Below are 20,731 nucleotides of genomic sequence, written 5' to 3' on the forward strand. Positions count from 1 at the left end.
TTATTTGAAGCTACAGGAATAAAACAAACCAAAGAAACACAAGAAAGAACCCACATGGCCTCTGGAAGAGGAAGTCAATGGGAAGATGATTTCAAAGGAATACTGTGGTATGAATCCTGAGCCAGAGAATAAGAGAAGCTGCAGCCTGACAGAGGCAGGCAGTGAGACCCAGTGTCGTTTAGTCTAAACCTGAGGGCTGTGCTGCTGTAATGCAAGGGGAACCAAGCCCTGGGTCTAAGCCTCTGATCATAGAGAAACAGCTTTTTAAAAAAAAAAATATATATATTTTATTGATTTTTTACAGAGAGGAAGGGAGAGGGATAGAGAGTTAGAAACATTGATCAGCTGCCTCCTGCACGCTTCCTACTGGGGATGTGCCCGTAACCAAGGTACATGGCCTTGACTGGAATCGAACCTGGGACCTTTCAGTCCCCAGGCCGACGCTCTATCCACTGAGCCAAACCAGTTAGGGCAGAAACAGCTTTTTATAGACAATCTAGAGCCCGCCCCCCACCCCCGTGGTTTTCGGGGAAGTGAGATGGTTCCGCTGGGATAGTGAACCTTGAAATTTCTGCTTATTTCTTCAGGAGTGAGATATTAAAAGCACTTATTGTACGACAAGCACTGTTCTGGCAGCTAAAGATTCAGCAAAGAAACAAACACACAAAACCCTGTCTGCACAGAGCTGACATTCTGTTGGATAAATAAACAAGTGGAAAGAGTGAGTGACTTTTGTCACCAATTATTTGAGAATAGCAGAACCTTCTGTGAGGGCCACCTAGATGGCAGGTGTGTGGGAGTCCCAGCCCAGTTCCACCTGTGTCTGGGCACTCATTTAGTAAAACAGAGAGAATGAAATTGGAAGTGAAAACCCTAGAACATGTTGGGCAGCAGAAGTCCAGTCTTGAGGTCTTCCCAGCAGACCCTAACAGAAAGTGGGCCAAGACCTTTGCCTTCTGGGCCACAGAATGCCATGTGGTTTTGGAGCCTGGAGGCTCCAGTGCATGTGTGTCCATGTATATTAGAAGAAAACAGCATCTTCTTTCAGGAGCCTGGACTAGGCTCCCGGTCACCACACCGTCCCCAGGAGCTGACTCATGTACTGTGAAGCCACGGCCTGTATGGCCTTGGGTTCAAAGACTTGGAGAAAGGGCTGATGTGCAAATTAATACACAGACAAGAAATATAAATTTGGAAATTATGGGGGAAGCCAGTTGTGATCTTGGTACAAGGGACCAAGTTCCACGAGTCTCCATTCCCACATGCTTTTATTTACTAGAAGACACAATTGCCTTTTAGGAATGCAAACAGACATATCAAAGGTGATGTTTGGTAAACAGTAAGATTATCAGGTTGGGGGAGTTTGCTTTAGGCCTTTGAGTCATCAGCAGTAGGTAATAAAATGCAGATATTCATCCCTGTGAATATCAAAAAACCCCATTCAGCCTTCTGACCAGACTTCTCTCACATTTATATTAATTACTGTTGATCTTGGTTCCTAGCAATGTACCATATGCACCTTATGGCAAACATGGTGCTTAGATTTCCAGGTACCACACTTATAGCCCCCAAGCAATTTTCTGAGGCAACTCTCTGTTTCTCTCACCCAGATAAGGAAACCAAGAGGAAAATCAATGGACAATTTGATGCTTGGTTTTTAATGAATGCGAGTTCTCTTCTTAGGCCCTAAAGTCATATCTTGGTAAGAGTGGGACAGTGAAGAGGCCTCTTTCCTTGTAATCTTTTATAGTGAGTGTCTGTCGCATCTGTAATAAAGTATGGAATATGGGTACCAACTAGCTGGATAGAGTTTCTCTTGCCAAGGAGTTCCCAGGTGCTTGGCTATTACTATTAAATGTCTGTGAGTCAAGTGACATCCTAAAGCAAGAAAGTCATGACAATACATGATTAACACATATGAAGGAAAAAGGGTTTGTGGAGACCAAATATGTGTAGACAAAGAACATGCCCCAGAATCAAAGCCCTGCTACAAGGTAGCGTTGTAGGCTACCTGTAACCTCCTTCCCTGTGCTTCCATTTCTGAACTGTTAGACCTGGAACAATGAAAACCCACCTGCCAGATTATGGAATTGCTGAAGAGAGACAAAACTTGTGGAATTTAATCTTCAATTATAAAAAAATGCACAAAAGCAAGGTATTAGGATTCATTGATTCTATAAAATAACAAATAAAGATTTTTCTATTTGACCATCATCATTTAACTGTTAAGTCATTGCCTCATATCTCCCAAAGGCCAAATAAAAAGTTCTGAAATATGCCTGACTGGCATGGCTCAGTGGTTGAGTGTTGACCTATGAACCAGGAGGTCACGGTTCGATTCCCAGTCAGGGCACATGACCAGGTTGCTCTTCCTTCCTCTCTGAAAGCAATAATAAAAATATATTAAAAAAAAAAAATTCTGAAATATCATGGAAATACACACCATTTTTTATTCCACAGTAAAGTTTTATTACAATGGTCTTTTTTCAATAGGAATCTTTCTGACAGTTAATTATATGTCAATTTCATTATTGCTTATTATTAATAACTAGAGGCCCAGTGCACAAAAATTTGTGCACTTGGAGGGGTCCCTCAGCCCGGCCTATGCCCTCTTGCAGTCTGGGACTCCTCGGAGGATGTCCACCTGCTGGCTTAGGCCCACTCCCTGGGGGATCAGGCCCAAGCTGGCAGTCAGACATCTCTCTGGCAGCCTGGCAGCCCTCGGGGGATGTCCACTTGCCAGCAGGGAGCAGACCTAAGCTGCAGTTAGACATCCTTAGCGCTGCTGAGGAGGCAGAAGAGGCTCCCACCACCACCACTGTGCTGGCAGCCATCAGCCTGGCTTGTGGCTGAGCAGAGCTCCCCCTGTGGGAGCGCACTGACCACCAGAGGGCAGCTCCTGCATTGAGCATCTGCGCCCTGGTGGTCAGTGTGTGTCATAGTGACCAGTCATTCCCAGTCATTCTGCAGTTAGGGTCAATTTGAATATTACCCTTTTATTATATATAATAGAGGCCTGGTGCGTGGGTGGGGGCCGACTGGTTTGCCCTGAAGGGTGTCCTGGATCAGGGTGGAGGTTCCTCTGGGGTGCCTGGCCAGCCTGGGTGAGGGGCTGATGGCTGTTTGCAGGCTGCTCAAGCCCCCAAGTGGGGACCCTCACCCCATGGGGGTTTGGCCAGCCTAGGTGAGGGGCTAATGGCTGTTTTCAGGCTGCCCAAACCCCCTTCAGGGTGGGGGTCCCCACTAGGGTGCTTGGCCAGCCTGGGTGAGGGGCTGATGGCTATTTTCAGACTGACCAAGCCCCCTGGCGACCGAAGCTCCCAGCCTTTCCTTTTTTTGTGTTTTTTTTTTAATTTGCTTCAGCTCCGTGGCCATGGCGACTGGAAGCATGTATCTGGGGTTTATTTACCTTCTATAATTGAAACTTTGTTGCCTTGAGAAGAGGCAGCAGTGGGCCAGGAAGCTTGGCTTCCTCAGCCTCCTGCTTGCTCCAGCTCCGTGGCCATGGTGGCTGGAAGTAGGTATCTGGGGTTTATTTACCTTCTATAATTGAAACTTTGTTGCCTTGAGTGGAGGCCACAGCAGGTGGGAAACTTGGCTTCCTCCATCATTGGGGCAACCAACCCTCCTGCTTGCTCCAGCTCTGTGGCTGCCAGCTGCCATCTTGGTTGGGTTAATTTGCATATAGTCGCTCTTATTGGATGGAGGGCGTGGCTTGGGGTGTAGCAAAGGTACGGTCAATTTGCATGTTTGTCTATTATTAGGTAAGATGCACTGCATAGATAAAATCAAAGAACTGCATAACTTTCAGACTCTAAGAGACCTACAATCACAACACTTTACTCTGCAGATAGAAGAATCCACCACCCAGAGAGATGAAGAATCTGGCCAGAGAGGCTGTCACATTTATAAGACTTTAGAGGCTATTGTACTGGTTTTGATACATTCTTCATTTTAAAAGATCAGTGAATTTTTTTTTTACTTTGAAAATGTGGCCGACACCCAGTCCTTTTCTCTTTATGGGTTTTTAATTAATTATCTCAGGGAGGCATTTGACCCAAGTCCAGTAAGAACCATGTATTGTCTGCCCCCTATTGACATAACATTGAAGGTGAAAGGGTTTTATCTTGGGTTTCACAGATACAATCTGCAGGTGTTGTATTGGGCATGGTGGTGGGTAGTTTGTGCCTGTCCGGGCATGTCCACATGGCATTACCGCTCATTGCATTTAGAAACCCCTGTAGCTGTTCAAAGGCTGGTTCCAAAAACTGGAATGAATTATTCTGGAGAGTCACTTTCTTTAAAAGGAGGGAAATTGTAACAGCACAATTGTTCAGGGCTCCCTTCTGTTCTGATATTATGTGATTTCAAAAATCCTCAAGGTTTTCTCTTTTCGTTGTAATAACATACACATAACACGAACATTTGCTACTTCAAAGTGTGCAATTCAGGGGCATTTACCTACATTCACAATGTTGAGCAACCACCATCACTGCCTTGTTCCAGAACATTTTATCATCCAGTGAGCTCACACTCACCAATCCCCTCCCTCCAAGCCCTTGGCAATCACAGATCTGCTTCCCATCCAGTGGATTTGCTGGTTATGCACATTTCATAGAAATCGGGTCACAAAACATGTGGCCTTTCCTGTCCATCTTAATTTGCTCAACAGAGTGTTTTCAAGATTCATTCCCGTGAGAGCATGTATCAGTCCTTCATCGCCTATTATTGTTGAATGACACCCCAGTGTACGATCGCATCACCATTTGTTTATCTATTCATCAGCTGATGGACGTTCGGGTTCTTCCACTTTTTCGCTATTGTGAATAGCAGTGCTGTGGACATTCACGTACAAGTTGTTATTTGAATATCTGCTGTTATTGTATATGTCGATATAGTTATTACCTAGCTTATGTGAAAACTATGTTTGACTTACGAAGGAGCCACCCAGCTTTTCTATAGTGGCTGCACTGTTCCCATCCCCAGCAGCAATGGATGAGGGTGCCCATTTCTCCACATCCTTGTTAATACTCGCTGTTCTCCATTTCATGGTTGCTTTCTCATGGCCGTCCAGTACACGGGAAGTGGGATCTCTTTGTGGTTTCAATCGCATTTCCCTAAGGACTATCGATGTCGAGCATGTTTGTTGGCTGTCTGTATTTCTTCTTTGAGGAAATGTCTACTCAAGTCCTTTGCCCATTTGATTTTTCAATTGGGTTATTTGTCTAATAATTGTTGAATTGAATCAAGATTTTCTTTTAATATACATGAATGTTTTTACGACTGTCAAATGTTTGCAAGCCTAAGTGTATCTTTTATCTCTCCTTGTTTCATCTTCTTTTATGTGAAGATCATGCCCACCAGAATAATTTTCTTCTGTATTGGAACAAACTGAGCCTTGGTTCCTTTCAACCCACAATTTCATGAACGTGTGAACCTAAGACCAGATTAATGGGCTTAGTCAGGGAGCTTGACTTTCTAGCTTGTCTTCCTGGGATTGGCACGCCCGAGTCTCCAGAACTATTCACGAAATTCTTCCTTAGACATTGCCTTCCAGGTCTGTGACTGGGAAACAAATTCATGTATGGAATTTATGGATGATAAATCCTGACAGTATTCATTTATTTCTCCCCCAAATGAGCTGACTCTCCAACATAGCTCAGCATTTCCAAACTATACAGAAAACAATTTCCCAACTATCATTTCACAACATTTGAGCTGTGGCTTCACTGCTAGGGAAAAAAAACTTCAATCTTTTCTAAATCAGTATAAATAGTGAGAATGAATGCAAAGCATAAAGCCTACTTTTCATTATCTCGTCCACTAAGGTACCTTTCTAAAATGACTCTTATACTTGGATAGATAGGTTGCAGTATTTTTACCAAACAATAGTTCTTGTTTCTCATAGCTAGCTATGCCTTCTCCATCAGCAAGGAGCATGAAGAATTATAATTATAATCGCAAGGGGCAAGGCGAACTGCTTATGACCTTTTTACAGTGGGAGGTTCCAGAGATGTGTGAGAACAAATGCTCCTTAAGAAAAGAACTTCGGCCCCAGCTGGTTTGGCTCAGTGGATAGAGTGTTGACTGAGGTGTCCCTGTTTCTATTCCCAGTCAGGGCACATGCTCGGGTTGCGGCTTGATCTCCAGTAGGGGCCGTGCAGGAGGCAGCCAATCAGTGATTCTCTCTCATTGTTGATGATTCTATCTCCCTTTCCCTTCCTCTCTGAAATCAATAAAAATATATTTAAAAAAGAAAAGAACTTCAAATAATAAACAGATTTATTAATTGGAGGTTTATTCTTCTCTGAAGTAGAAGAAGACAATCAATTGATATGTCTCTCTCACATCAAAGTTTCTCTCTGTGTATCTCTCCCCTGTCTTCACTCTCTCTAAAAATCAATGGAGAAATACCCTCGAGTGAGGGTTAACAAAAAACAAAAAAAGAAGACTTTGTCCAATGAGAGAAGAATCTACCCTCTTCCCCAGAACAGACAATTTCTTGATTTTTCGCATACAGATTTGGTTTACCACATTTTAAAAATAATAGTGTATGTTGTGTTGGGCTTTTCCCTCCTTTCTTAAGCTAGCGGATGTTTGGGTGGTGCACCACAGTGGGATTCTGTCCCCACTTCTGTGGGGGTGCCAGGGCCCAATTACTCTGCTGTGACTCACATCTGTTCGGTCGGTGGTTGTGCTGAACGAGGCTCCATAGATGGCCTTGAGCCTGTGCCTCTGGGCATGTGGGCCTGTCTGTCGGGAGTGTGTCTGAGAGCATCTGGTGTCCACTTTCTGGAGGCAGGCAAGCCATCTGCATGTTTCTGACCTGTCACGGAACTCAGAACCGGGGGCTACGACATGGCTCCAGGCTGCAGGCTCCTTTCCCACGTCACCTGATCACTCAGGGCTGGTCAGCCCCCTCCTCTGAGCACAGAAAGCCTGTCTATTTTTAGGCAGAAGAGCGTCCTGAACCCTCTGCCCACAGCTGTACTCAGTGGACCAGGTAAACGTGCTCAGGGCTGACGTGTGGCCCAAACCCTATAAGGGCCGTCTGAGCCCCGCTGCTCTCTGCTCCTCCGCACCGTCATCCATTCACAGGAGGGCTGGGCACGCGAGGAGTTAGCCTCATGAAGGTCCTCTTTCTTCTCGCTGTTCTCCACTGCCTGGTCCTGATGAACTCAGGTAACCCTGTTGGACCAGGGAGGAGGCTGGGGGAGGCCAAGAAGGCCGGGGAGGCTGCAGGAACTCACGGACATGTCCCCACAGGGCTGTGTGTCTGCACTGGGTTAGGGTGCAGGTACCCCCCCCCCCCCCGCCCCCTTCTCTCCTCCTCCCCAGGGCTCAGCTCTGGGCTGTTTTCATCTCCCCTGTGAAGAGTGTTTTAAAGACCGATGTGAAATCAGGATCCTGCCAAAGGCACAGGGCACTCTGCTCTGGGACAGCCGGGAAGCGGGCACTGCAGGGTGAGGCCTTTAGAAGGCAAGGGCAGGTGTTCCTGGCAGAGCCAGGAAGGACGGGACCCCCAGGGACAGCTGCTCACTCTTCGGGGAGAGAAAACCTTCTGACTCACGTTCTGCTGTGCGATGGACAATTACGGGCCTGGTAGTCAGTCACACGGGGCCCATTTGACAGATGGGAAAACGGAGGCAGGGACGGTGAAATGAAAGGTCCATGGAGAAATAGTTCGTTATTGTAACAGCAAGACCAGAATCCATTCTCCAGGTCACTAGGCTCTGGACCCTCCACCTTTGTTAGACATGGGCTGTCTGCTCACCTCACGGTCCTCCCCAAACCTGAATGGAGCTGACTGAGGCAGGACCCCAGCCGTGCCTCCTTGTGGCCAAGACACATGCGAGGTTTCTAATAGTGCCAGACCTACACTGTGGGGGAGTCGGGGTGGGAGGGTGGGGTGGTGTCTCTTTAGTTTAGGTGTGTGTCCTTTTAGTCATGACAGTTGGCATTTGAAGGCCCGACATAAGACCTTTTTTAAAATTCTCTCATTCCAAATGGCAAATGGTTTTTATTATTTTTGAGGTAAAATTGACCTATAACATTATATTGGTTTAAGGTGTATAATGCAATGATTTGCTATTTGTGTATATTGTGAACTATTTACCAGACATGTCTCATTAACATCCACTGCTTCACATAGCTACAATTTTTTTTTTCTTGTGACAAATATGAAATGTTTTCCTAATGGAGACATAAGGTGCTTGTGCCTGACCTACACATGCACAAGTAGGGTGAGGAGAGAGGCTTTATTTTCTGCCTTTCATTGTAGGATATAAAAATGAAAATTGGGCCACAAACTGAGGGTCAGAACTATTTCCAAGTTTCCTGGTGACCAAGACCCACCCTCCATTCTTCCACTCCGGTCACCCAAACTGCCTTTGCCCTCCCTAATGCGTTAGCTCACATCGTACCCAGGGAGGTTGGAACCAGTCACACCCTAATAATCTGGAATATAATGGACAAGTCCAGGCGGCACTTTGAGGCATAGCTTATTGTTCCTGTTTTAAAGCTGGGAAACGAGCTCAGGAAGCCTGGAGCTTGTTCCGAGAAAGTCAACGCTGTGAAAATACAGTCACCACCTGGAGTTGGGCTGTGGGCTGGGCTCCGCCTTCATTCTCTGTGTGAAGGAAATATCAACTCTCTTCTATCGTGTCCACAGGCGATATCCCACCTGGAATTCGAAATATTATCTGCATGATGCAACACGGAACCTGCAGACTCTTTTTCTGCCACGGTGGTGAGAGGAAGGGGGAGATCTGCTCTGACCCTTGGAACAGGTGCTGCATATCCACTGCAGAGGAAGAGAGGAACAATAAACTGGAGAAAAGTGACAAAGCTGACATGGAAGCTTCTGGAAGGCATCCAGGACCTTCAAGTCCCCCAAGGGCTTAGAAGGACACATGGCTTACATAGGTGCTCAATAAACCTTTGCTGAATGAGTCCAGCACCCAGGGTGGAGGTCTGATGAAAGAATTTTCCTAAAAGTTTTCTCACTTTGTCTTTGTCAGTGTTTTTTCAGAGTCTCAGAATTTGGGCCCTGGTCAGTGTGGCTTAGTGGATAGAGTGTCGGCCTGTGGCCTGAAGGGTCTTGGGTGTGATTCCGGTCAAGGGCATGCACCTTGGTTGCAGGCTCCTCCGCAGCCCTGGAAGGGAGCATGCAGGAGGCAACCAATCGATGTGTCTCTCTCACATCGGTGTTTTTCTCTGTCTCTCCCTCTCCCTTCTACTCTCTCTAAAAATAAACGAAAAAAATATCCTCGGGTGAGAATTAAAAAGAAGTCTCAGAACTTTGTAATATTCTACTCCCTTTCTCTGTTTCAGAGGGTGTCTCCTACCTACCCACAGATGGGGGTGAACTTGAAACCAAGGTCTAAACCATCTTATCTTCACAGGGACAGAATTACAGCCAACCCACCTGCTTCTTGTCCACTTGAGTGACCATATCAAACCCAACATCAGCTCATCCTATGTGCTCCCAGATAACAGGGAGCACTGTGCCCTTCCCCTGGCCCCTCCAGCAATAACCCCAGGAGGTCTCGGGTTCCTAGGACTGTACTGTTTTCACAGGTTTACTCTTAGTAACCTCCCTTGGTTAACCCAACAATCTATTGTAGCAGGGAAGTCAGGAGGTTAAGCGTACTGCCCGGGCTAGCCATTCCTAAGTGGGATTCTCAGCATACCTGCTGGCCAAGGGCTTGTTGTTCTAGTTGCCTCTTAGGAACATACTTCTGGGCAATTGAAGCAAGGTGGGGTGCCTTCTAATAGGATCCCTGGAGCTTTATTTGTTTTTTTAATCTTTTTATTACATTGATGAGGTGGCATCGGTTAATAGGATCATATAGGTTTCAGGTGTGGGTTTCAGTGTTACAGGATCTGTAGATTGCACCGTGTGCTCACCACCCAAAGTCCAATCTTCTCCCATCACCTTATATTAGGCCCCATGCACACCCACGCCCTTCCCTCTGGTAGCCACCACCACGCTGCTGTTTGTGTCCACGAGTTTGCTTTGTGCCCCACACATGAGTGAAATCATGTGGCGCTTCCCCCACACATACTGCCTTGAGTATTCCACCCTCCCCTTTTCTTTCCTCTGGATGCTGCTCAAGCTGCCCTTCATAGCTTATCTCTGAGCCAGTGGGTCCCAGGGCAGTGAATAGCGACAGGTCAGACACATAAAAGATAATAAAATCGGACGTGCTGATGTACAAGATCCAGTGCCCAGCTTTTCTAGACTAACAGCTCAACAAGACGCCCTGTTCCAATGTTTCTGTCCACTGCCCAAACCAGTGGTCCATGAATCAGCTGAGCTTGCCTCCGGAGTCCCTGGAAAGCAGACTTCTGTTGCCTGTCTCCAAGCCTAAGTCCGGTGAATATTGGGGTAATGCCTGGGCCTCTCCCAGACTCATCAGCACTCACTCTTAGCTTTGTTTCCTCAATCTCTCAGACAAACCCATGGGGCTTTGCAGCGGAACCCTTCCTATCCACGGGCACCCCCGGGGAGCCCTCTGCCCCCCTCTCAGAGGGCAGGGGCCACTCCAGATCTGCCATATTCCTGCATGTGGACCAGGTGGATGTCAGGTCCCCAGGAAACACACATCTCAGGCTTCAGGACATCCAAGGGGTCTGGGCTGCCTGTCACTGCTTGAGCCAATTCAGCAGTGACAGAGCTGAGTCACATATGAGCGTTCATTCTAATCCTGCCTGCAGCATGGGAGAACAGCAGGTCACCCACAAAATCTGCTCTGCCCCCCACCATAAGCCAGTGGCTTACATCAGGGAGAAGGACAAAGGTTACATGGGAAAGTAGGCAGAAGGGCAAATGGGCAGATTACAGGTAATGCAGGCTGGAGATTTGCAATGGCCTGTGGGTGTGCAAAGGCTGGGGGTCTTCAAAGGCTAGTGATATGCGAAGGGCTGGGGTCTTCAGTGGTCTGGCAACTCTGGTTTCTGCAACAGGTTGTTAATCTTTCCATGATAACAGGCAGCTCCCTGGTGGGCTGCATTTCCAGGTGAGCTCCCAGGTCCCATCCCAGGCAGGTTAGAATGTACCTTCTTTAGTCAGAACAACACAATCACAGTTAACAGAGCAGGATTACAATTTCTTTTTAAAAATATATTTTATTGATTTTTTACAGAGAGGATGGGAGAGGAATAGAGAGTTAGAAACATTGATGAGAGAGAAACATCTATCAGTCACCTCCTGCACACCTCCCACTGGGGATGTGCCCGCAACCAAGGTACATGCCCTTGACCGGAATCGAACCTGGGAGCTTTCAGTCTGCAGGCCAATGCTCTATCCACTGAGCCAAACCGGTTAGGGTGGATTACTATTTTTTACAATTAGCTGGTCCCCGATATTCTATTCCTGCCCTATCAGGTGGGCACACACAGGCTCTGCCCAGAGCACCAACACTCCACCTCCACCCGCGAGTAAAACCCAACAAAACCTGGAGGGACAGGCCAGGCCCAGATGCTAGAAAGTGGGTTGCGGTCCCTGTCTTCTGCTGAGAAGGTGCCATTGGCAGCCAGTCCCTTCTCTTGGCCTAATTTTCCTCCAAAACAAAACGAGGCAGCTGGCCCAGACACTGGGACCCTCACAACTCTCCAGGCTGTAGAGCAGGCTCAACACTGCAGCAGTGGTCCTAGGGGTGGGGGGCTCCATCAGGGAGGTGAGGAGAGGAAACCATTGGATCTTCTGTCCATGGAGGGTCAGGTGACAGACAGCCTGCTGGGCCCTAGGCAGAGCCCAGGACCCGCCGGCAGGGGATTTGCATGCGGCCTCCTCTGCACTGTTTACCTTTCCTGATGGAAACAGAAACATTTTCTAGTGAAAATGGGGCCTGGTGGGGCCTTCCTGGTGACAGTGTCAGGCTCTCTGGCAGGAGTGCTGGTATACCCTTGTCAGAGGTGGCAAGGAAGAGGTGCCCCAGCACTGGCTGGGGCTTCGGGAGGCAAAGGTGCCGGGCAGGTTATTAAGGCCCAGGTGCGGGAGGGGTGCCAGGTGTCCTCAGCAGCTGCACTAGAGTCAATCCGACCCTTTACTTCATCCTGTGAAAATGGTCCCAAAGATCTGGATGCCAGTGTTTGCACTGCCTCTCTGAAATATGGAATAAGTCCCTTCATCTCCACAGCATCCTTCCCCTTTTTTAAAGCATTGAGTTGAATGTGGTCCTAAGACGCCCTGGTGTGGCTCTAAGAGAGCAGGAAGCCCCAAATGATGACCATCTTTCAAAGCGAGAAACTATCTTGGCCACAGGCAGTCTGTCGATCCCTACAATAGCCAACAGAGGGCGCGCTGCCATCTCCGATGCCTCTGGCTGGTTTTGATAATAGCTTCTTGCTAAAGAAAGAAAAAGGGGAAGGGGTTGAGAAGTACAGATTGGCAGTTACAGAATAGTCACAGGGATGCAAAGTACAGAACAGGGAATATAGTCAATACTATTGCAGTAACTAGGTGGGTACTACACTTAGGGGGGTGTCACTGTAAGTTATATAAATGTCTACCCACTATTCTGTACACCTGAAATTAATATAATATTGTATGTCAAATGTAATTAAAAAACAAAAAATTAGGCAGCCCATATGGCTCACTGGTTGACCTATGAACCAGGAGGTCAGGGTTCGATTCCCAGTCAGGGCACAGGCTCAGGTTGCAGGCTCCATCCCCAGTGTGGGGTGTGGAAGAGGCAGCTGATTGATGATTATCTCTCATCATTGATGTTTTTCTCTCTGTCCCCCTCTCCATTCCTCTCTGAAATGAATTAAATATATAAAACAAAAACATTGAAAACGAGAAGAGCAGCAGCTGGAAATAAAGTCAGGTTGAGCCTGAGGGAGCCTGACTTCCCAGCATGCCTAGCTTGTCTTTCTTGGCACGAGTTAGACTGGAATGCCTCATTGGTCTCTTCCCAGCTCCAAGTTCCATTGCAGGTGTGTGTACTGCATGGATCAGGCTGCCATTAAGGCATCTCTGTGCACCTCTTCTTATCTGGGAGAGGGGCCAGGCCACCGAAGCACAGCGGACAGTGAGGGCCAAGCTCACCCCTGCCCCTTGTGGAGTTCAGATGCCCCAGGGCCCAGTGCTGAGCACTCTCAACTGTGGGAGGAAGCCCAAGGCAGTGGGAATTACTGGCTCAGAGGAGGACCCCCGGGTGCCGCCCAGGCCTGCCACTCACTGTGCCCCACGGCCACCTCCCCCGGGGATTCTACAGGGACTGGGACAGGATTGCCAGCAGGCAAACAAGTAGAAAGCAAAAGATGTGTTCCCTGCAGCCCGACCTGGGACCTTGGGCCCACTCCCCATGGGGCCCACCTGCCTGTCCTCCCTCGGAGACACTGCCCTGTGTGGGGTGTCAGGTGGGTGCCAGACCTGTGGGGGTGTCACTGTGTACGTTATATCCCCTCCAGCTTGCGGTGGGAGGAGGTGCAGGCAGACAGGGACTTTGCCTCTGATCCTGGTGGAAGTGGCCCGGGGTCATGCACCCTCTCTGACCCTGGAGGGGTTGGCTGTTCTGGGAGTGGTCCGGGACCCAGGCAGCCAGCAGGGGCAGGGGCAGGGACCAGACTGTGTCCAGCAGGGTCCAGTGGTGAATGCTGGGCAGGTCTGCATCCTCCCCACAGTGACTCATCCAGAGGCAAGTATAATTATCCCCACTGTCCCTCCGGGAACTTCCTCTTCTGAGCTGACTCAGGGAGTAACCAGGAATGAATGACAGGCATTCCCTCCTTTACACCTCAAGGGGCTCGGACCCCCCTCCACTCAGAACCTTCACCTGCTTCCTTCACAGCCCAGAGCCTGTCTCGTGTGCAACGCTTTTTCTTGAACATTTAGCTCTGTGTCTACTGCATGGCTGTGGAAGGAAAGAGGGAGGAGAGAGAAGAAGGGAGGGAGGGAAGTAGAGATGGAGAAAAGAAGGAAGAAAGGAAGGAAGAAATGAAGGAAGTTGAGAGCACTCCCAGTGGGTGGCACCTGGCAGGGCCCTGGCATTGGTCCCTCTGAGCAGCTGACAGCCAAGCATCACGGTGACTCAGGAAACTGAATGCTCAGGCATGGAGCTGGGTGTGGTGCAGTCCCTAACAAGCACGGCCAAAGGAACTGGAAAAGCCACAGTTTCACTCGACTGCTGTCCTGGCGCAGCCACAGGGGGAGCCCAGAGGAGCACAGCTGGTGGCCAGCCACCAGGCCAGGTTTATGTCTCGCCAGGTGAGCAGCCTCCCTCCTGGGAAATTGCCTTCCTCCAATCCATTGGTTCTCAGTGCCACCCTGGCAGCTCTTAGGATCATGTATACTGCCTGAGGCTCCCCCATAGGGGTCTGACAGGCTTGGGACAGATCTGAGCAGTTTGTAGAGCTACCTCAGTGAAGTGGGGCCACTTGAGGCAAGTTTGAAATTTGTGTTCAAGGTTAGAAAACAAAAAAAAGGAAGAAGGTTTGCACCAAAGGAATAGACAGATAAAGGTGTGAGATGAAGGGTGTATCACTAACTATATGGGGACATCCATCAGGCCGTGCAATCTTAGTATCTCACCATTTGGTCAGTTATACCTCAATTGAGCTGAGAGAAGTTTCCTGAAGCCTGACTCTGCAACATGCGTATAACAAAGCACAGAGTCCCATGGCACAAAATAAATGTTCAGTCATTGTCACTTAAATATGTATGTACATATCTACATTACATAGGCTGAGTTGTTCATGAGGGCTAGTACCTAGCACGCAAAAGAATGAGAATAAAGATGCAAACAAAAGAGGTCAGCAGAAAAAAGTGTGTGTACCATGATTGTAAGGGAGGGGGTCAAAAAGAAGGAAATGGAAGAAAAAAATGAACAGGAAAGAGCAAAGGACAGAGAATCAAGGATTGACCAGGGCTGTGTCTGAGGGTAAGTTCCACCATGCGTGAGGGCAGTGAGGTCCTGCAGGCGGTGGAAAAGGGGAAGTGTTTCCGGGCTCTCAAATCAGGAACAGAGGGATCAGGAGGGCTCTGTATGAGCTTCAGTGAATCGTGTGTGCGTGTGTGTGTGTGTGTGTGTGTGTGTGTGTGTATGTGCGCACGCACCTGGGCCAGGGGGTCTGTGAGTGCGCAGGGGAGCGACCAGGGGCCTCTGGGTGAGTGGCAGGGACAGAGGAGAATATAGGCCCCGAGGGAACCAGATGTGCCTCGTGCCCAGCTCTGTGCTGGGTCCTCTGAGGTCCATGGGGAAGTTAGGACACAGAGAGTCTTTCTCAAAGAGCCCAAGTCCTGCATTCAAGATGTGACCAGAAGGTAGGAGAGTACCTTGGCTCTGTTTTTGGGAAGATCTGAAAGCAAGATGAAGTATATTTTAAGCAGCTCCCTAAAGTCCACTTAGCCAGGCATCCATCATGCAAGCGAGACAGGTCAGGGAAAGGTGGACGGGCCTTGGGATCTGTGGAAAGGCGTGAGCGATCCGGTGTTCCCATGTAGGAACAGGGGCCCTCTTGGCTTAACCTTCAATTTTTTCTGAAGCAGCCACAGATATGGATTTTTATGCAAAATCTTTTAAATGTTGGCTATTAATATCACAAGTTGGGGGCTATATTCCACCCATGAGTTTCCAATCCATGTCTGTGGTTTAGATGCAAGAACCAGTTTGACTCATTTAATGAACTATGGGGATGAGGCTGTCCTAACCTCAGACACCATGATTCCTGTCCCTTTGCAGGCACAGAGGGTCCATCGCTAACCTAAATTCACACCCACTGGTGACAAATGCACAAGTTGCAAATCCCTTGAAGAATGTTGGTTGTACTACACCTTATTACAGTAGTTACCCATTGCAGCATAACACATGACCCCAACACCTACTGGCTGAAAACAACACTGAAGACCTGACCGTTTCTGTGGCTGTGGATGCCATGCCTGACTCAGGTTGCTTCTGGATAAAGGTGCTCATGAAGTTGCAGTCATGCTATTGGCCAGGCCTGGGACCCACTCACGTGGTTGGTGCAGGAGTCAGTCCCTCGCTGGCCGTTGGAATGAGGGTCTCAGTCCAGTGCTAGCTATTGGCTCTCCCACAGGCACTGCAAGTCTTTCAAACCACTGCTTTGCACCCTCCTCCACTCTTCTCATGTTCAATCATATCAACTTTAAATTTTTTCAATTATACTTAACATTCATATATTATTTATGTTTTATATTATTTTATATTAGTTTCAGGTGTACAACACTGTAACTTATGTAACTTACAAGGTGATCCCCTCAGTAAGTCTGGTACCCACCTGAGAGCATACATAGTTGTTACAACATCATTGACTCTGTTCTCTGTGCTGTGCTTCACATCCCATGACTGTGCTGTAACTGCCACTGTGCACTTCCCAATCCCTTCACCCTTTGCACCCATCTCCCAACCCCCCTCCCCTCTGGCAACCCTCAGTTGTTCTCTGTGTCTATGAGTCTGTTTCTGTTTTGTTTGTTCATTTATATTTTTCTTTAGATTCCACATGTAAGTGGAAGCATATAGCATCTGTCTTTCTCTGTCTGACTTATTCCACTGAGCATAGCATCCTCTAGGTTCATCCATGTGATTGAAAATGGCGAGACTTCATTCTTTTTTCAATCATGTTGACCTTTGATTCTTTCTCCCAGGCTCCAGCCCCCAAGTCTGCCACTTCATCCTGTTGTCACTGGAAACACAGCCTTTCCTTCAGCTCTCAGTCCCCTGGCCTTGAGCCTCACAGCCCTCTAATCCATCTTCTAATTCATCCCCCATATCAACTTTGCTATGAGTGTTTGCTAAAATGTAAACTTGTTCTCTTGCTATAAATCCTTTGCTGACCGTGCGTTACCTACTGCTGTCCTTTCTCTGCCTTAAGTCTGGGGTTAGTTCTCCTTTGTGATATTGTTTCCTAGTTTGAAAATATCTTCAGCTATTCAAAGGATGAATGCTATATATGGTTGAGTATCTACTTTTTCATAACACAGACACAAATGGAAAGATGGCATCTGTGAAAGGTGGTAAGAAATGCTCACCAACAGTGAGAGTGTATGGCATTCACCACAGAGTTTGGCAATAGTTCTGAGTGTGGAACGAATATATTCTGCATAAATGCAGCATAGGGAGCGATCACGTTCAACCCGGGTGATCAGGATCCTGAGGAGCTGGTGTTGGGCTGGGCTCTATTGATTGTGCAAACCAATGTGTAGGAAGTTGGCCAAATGCTGTGAGTGGTTGTATCTGAGCAATTAGGACAAGAGAAAAGTCAGTTTCCAGCCTCTGTTATCAAACAATTAGAGAGTGATGGTGATGTTTACAGAAAGGGAGAAGACTTTGACTACACTAAGGTGAGGTAAGGTGCTAGATATTATCAAGATGGTAATGGTCTTCACATGGATGTAATTATCAGTCAGGATAATTGGACAAGTGTCCCAGACTAGTGATAATAATAGAAGTCATCTGCATAGAGGCATGGATAACCCACATCCCAAGTGTTATGCATTGCAAAAAGAGGGCCAGGAGCACCAATGTGGTATGTAATTAAGGCCAGGGGGTGACCAAGCCTCTCTAAGTCTTAGTTTTCTCATCTGTAAAACCTAGACTCTTATAGCAACCTTACTGAATTATGCATGAATCAAATGAAGTTAATGTATACCAATTGCTTAGGACAGTGCCTGGCACATAGTATATGCTCAACTAATGTCAGCTCTCATGATGATTATCATCATCATCATATGATCGTGATCATTATCATTGCTATGATAATGTCAAATTCTTGAAAGTGCCCCCTTCCAAGCATGTGGAACCTCTTCTACCTATAGCAGGTGTTCGGAGTTTGCTTACAGAATCTGACAGTTGCACCAGGCCCCTGAGCCCACACTCCTGAACCAACACAGCCCAGAAGGTGGGCCAAGCCCTATAACTGCACTCACCAGGCACAGCCAGGCACAGCCAGGATCTCTTCAGCTCCTACTGCCCCTACTGACCAAAAACCCATTGACTGGGCTCCTTAACATTCAAGTCTAATCACTGATAAAACTGTAAAAAGCAGTCGAACCACTCAACATTGACTCTGTGTCCGGCTGATGTCACCTGCTTCCTGGACTTCCTGGAGTCCCATCAGCCATGAGTAACAGGTCTGAGGGCATCGTCTTACGCCTCGCATTTGCATGGGAGTATCACCAAGGAGGATCAGATGCCAATCCATCCAATACATCACCTGCATTCTCTTTCTCTGATGGAGGAAGATGAGACACCATATTGAGTCATGAACCTGGAAGTTTTCAGACAATGACAATGTCTAAACCATGTTTCGCCCAAGTTACAGGGCCCTGTGATGGCCGAGAGACATAGGGTCAGTAACCCAGGAAGGCAGCCCTTTTTCCTCCCTTTCTTCATCACCTGAAAGTTGACCCTGTCTTATCTCAGTTTCAGGGGTACCTGTGCAGCCTCGGGGGTGACCCAGCCCGAGGTCTGAATATGCCTTACCAAGGCTGGGCTGATGTGGTTCCCAGGTGGGCCTCAGACACCCCAGGACTTTAGGAGGAAGGCAGATGCATGGAAAACCATGGTGCGGACCACCCTAGGACAGCTTCACAGAGGAGGTGGGTCCTTCCCACCTGTGCCTACAACTCTATGTGAGCCAACCCTGGACCAGTTCCAAGAGCCCAAGGGCCTCAGGACAGCAGGAGACTCCTATCCGACTCCGTTTCCCCCTCTAGGTTTGTAATGAGCCTCCCGGCTTAGTGGGTGTGGCCTGTGTGGTAAGAGGCTTTGGCATGAAGCACTGGGAACTACTCATGTTGTCATCACTGTGATATTACAGGAATTGCAGCCGTGGCTCACGCTCCCCATGCTGTGGACCAGGAACTTATAAAGTCCACAGGCACAGCTTCCCGGCCAGTCTCCCGCGCTGTGAGGCCGTCAGCATGAGGATCTATTACCTGGTCTTTGGGTTGCTGCTCCTGTGCCTGGTGCCTGCTCCAGGTAAGCTGGGCTGGGGTGCGAGGGAGGCGAGGGTGGAGGGCATGCCCATCAGAGCCGGTCCCTCCTCATTCCTCAGGACGCTGTAGATGGGGAGATGTGTTGCACCAATTTTTGTTCCTGATAAGGATCAAGAACCTGAAAGCAGGCTCCCCAACCTTTTTTGATCCACTCTTTTTATTTCTGTTTTGGGGTTGTTGTTGTTTTTTTCTTCAGTGTTATTTTGTATTGGTTTTAGGTGCTCAAGACAATCATATTCTGAACACAATAATCTCCTTGACGTTTCCAGTTCCCCAGCTGGCACCATACATACTCGTCTCAATTATTATTGACGTTATTTCCTAGGCTTTGCTTGCTCCCTCGTGACTGCTTTGTGTCACCAATTTGTGCTTCTCAGTCTCTTCTCCACTTACACCAGCCCCAACCCTGCCCCTCTGAACAGACTGAGTAGCTCCCAACAGCACCCTTTCAAGACTGTTATCCTTGTTAATGAGACATGAAGGAAGTGACACCGACTTTTTAGAACCAACAGAAAAAGTTGATTTAATCTGAGAACAGAAGCACAGACTTGCATTGTATTAACTTGGTGGGAGGGAGGGTCTTTGGGCCATTGCCCACCTTCCATGTGTCCCCCATGGGTGCTCCCTGTGGTCACACTTGCCAGCACCATGTGGTCCACAGCTGAGCTGCAGCTCTTAGATACTTGGTTGACTGGATGGCTGGTGCCGCCTTCTACTTCACTCCCGATTTCATAGAATAAGAAAGAAAGATATAAAAACAAATCAGTCTACTTGAGGAATTCCCACAACCTTGCATTTATCCCCAGCCTTCCAAGAACCTTCCCATGTATTCTGCTCTCTCCTTGCAGGCAACGGAGGGATCATAAGCACAGTGCAGAGGTACTTTTGCAAAGTGAGGAGTGGCCGCTGCGCCTTGGTGAGCTGCCTCCCTAAGGAGGAGCACATAGGCAGCTGCTCGCTCACTGGCCGGAAGTGCTGCCGGAGGAGGAAGTGAAGGTCCCGAAACGTGGAGAATGTTGTCACGTCGGAAGATGCCTGCATGGAGTTTATAAAAGCAAAATTACAGTAAATATTTTTTCAACAAAAAAAATCAGAAGTTTGATTGTGTTTATAAAATCCTAGTCTTTGTGGGTGTTGCTCCTTAGAAAGTGTTACTGATTCTCCTTTCATGCACGTCACATCCAACCTCAGGGGAACCACAGGGGACCTGAGCTGAGTTTCCAAGGGTTAGTCCTCTTGACGATTTTATGCCCCAGGAAATGGGACTCTGTTTCTCCACCCGACACAGCCCCTCCCCATGTAATCCATCTCTAGGATAGCAGTGCGTCCTTGGGGGCCACCTGAGTGCTTGTGAACACCGGACACTTCAGAGAAACGGGGACCTGGCTCTCCCTCAGATGCTCCTGTTTTCCTCTCGGCCATGCCTCTGCTCCAGCTGACCTCACACATGACGTATAAGCTCTCTCCTAGCTTTTCCTCTAAGTTTCAGCCCTTCCCTCGGGAGCCATCTCAAATTCTACCTCCTTCTTGACTACGCAGCTCATTTCCCACACAAATGGGATCTTTCCTATGATTTCACCATAGGGTTCTCACTGCAGGGCTCTATCTATGAATCTTGACAGATTTTTTTGCATCATATGCGTTTGCATGTTTTCAATCTTTAAGTTCGACACAATTGTTAAAGGAAAGAACTTTGTCTTTAAAAATTTTTATATGTTTTTATGATTTTAGAGAGAGAGGAAGGGTGAAGTAGAAAGAGAGAGGAAA

The 20,731-nt window shown here is 47.9% G+C and overlaps 2 protein-coding genes across 2 annotated transcripts; both read left to right on the top strand.

Annotated features, from left to right (window-relative positions):
* Positions 1–7,127: 7,127 nt before the first annotated feature.
* Positions 7,128–8,904, top strand: SPAG11B (sperm associated antigen 11B). Its single transcript, XM_070407772.1, has 2 exons — positions 7,128–7,182; positions 8,672–8,904. The coding sequence occupies exons 1-2, from the start codon at positions 7,128–7,130 to the stop codon at positions 8,902–8,904; spliced, it is 288 nt and encodes a 95-aa protein (XP_070263873.1).
* A 9,900-nt stretch (positions 8,905–18,804) lies between these two features.
* LOC139004811 (beta-defensin 103A-like) lies at positions 18,805–20,035 on the top strand. The gene is made up of 2 exons (XM_070407352.1): positions 18,805–18,947; positions 19,813–20,035. Exons 1-2 carry the CDS (start codon positions 18,890–18,892, stop codon positions 19,956–19,958), a joined length of 204 nt encoding a protein of 67 aa, XP_070263453.1. The 5' UTR covers positions 18,805–18,889; the 3' UTR covers positions 19,959–20,035.
* The last annotated feature ends 696 nt before the right edge of the window (positions 20,036–20,731 follow it).

The sequence above is a fragment of the Myotis yumanensis genome, unplaced genomic scaffold, assembly GCF_028538775.1.
Source record: "Myotis yumanensis isolate MYYU_CA2020_CCGP unplaced genomic scaffold, mMyoYum1.0.hap1 SCAF_3, whole genome shotgun sequence".
NCBI lineage: Eukaryota > Metazoa > Chordata > Mammalia > Chiroptera > Vespertilionidae > Myotis > Myotis yumanensis.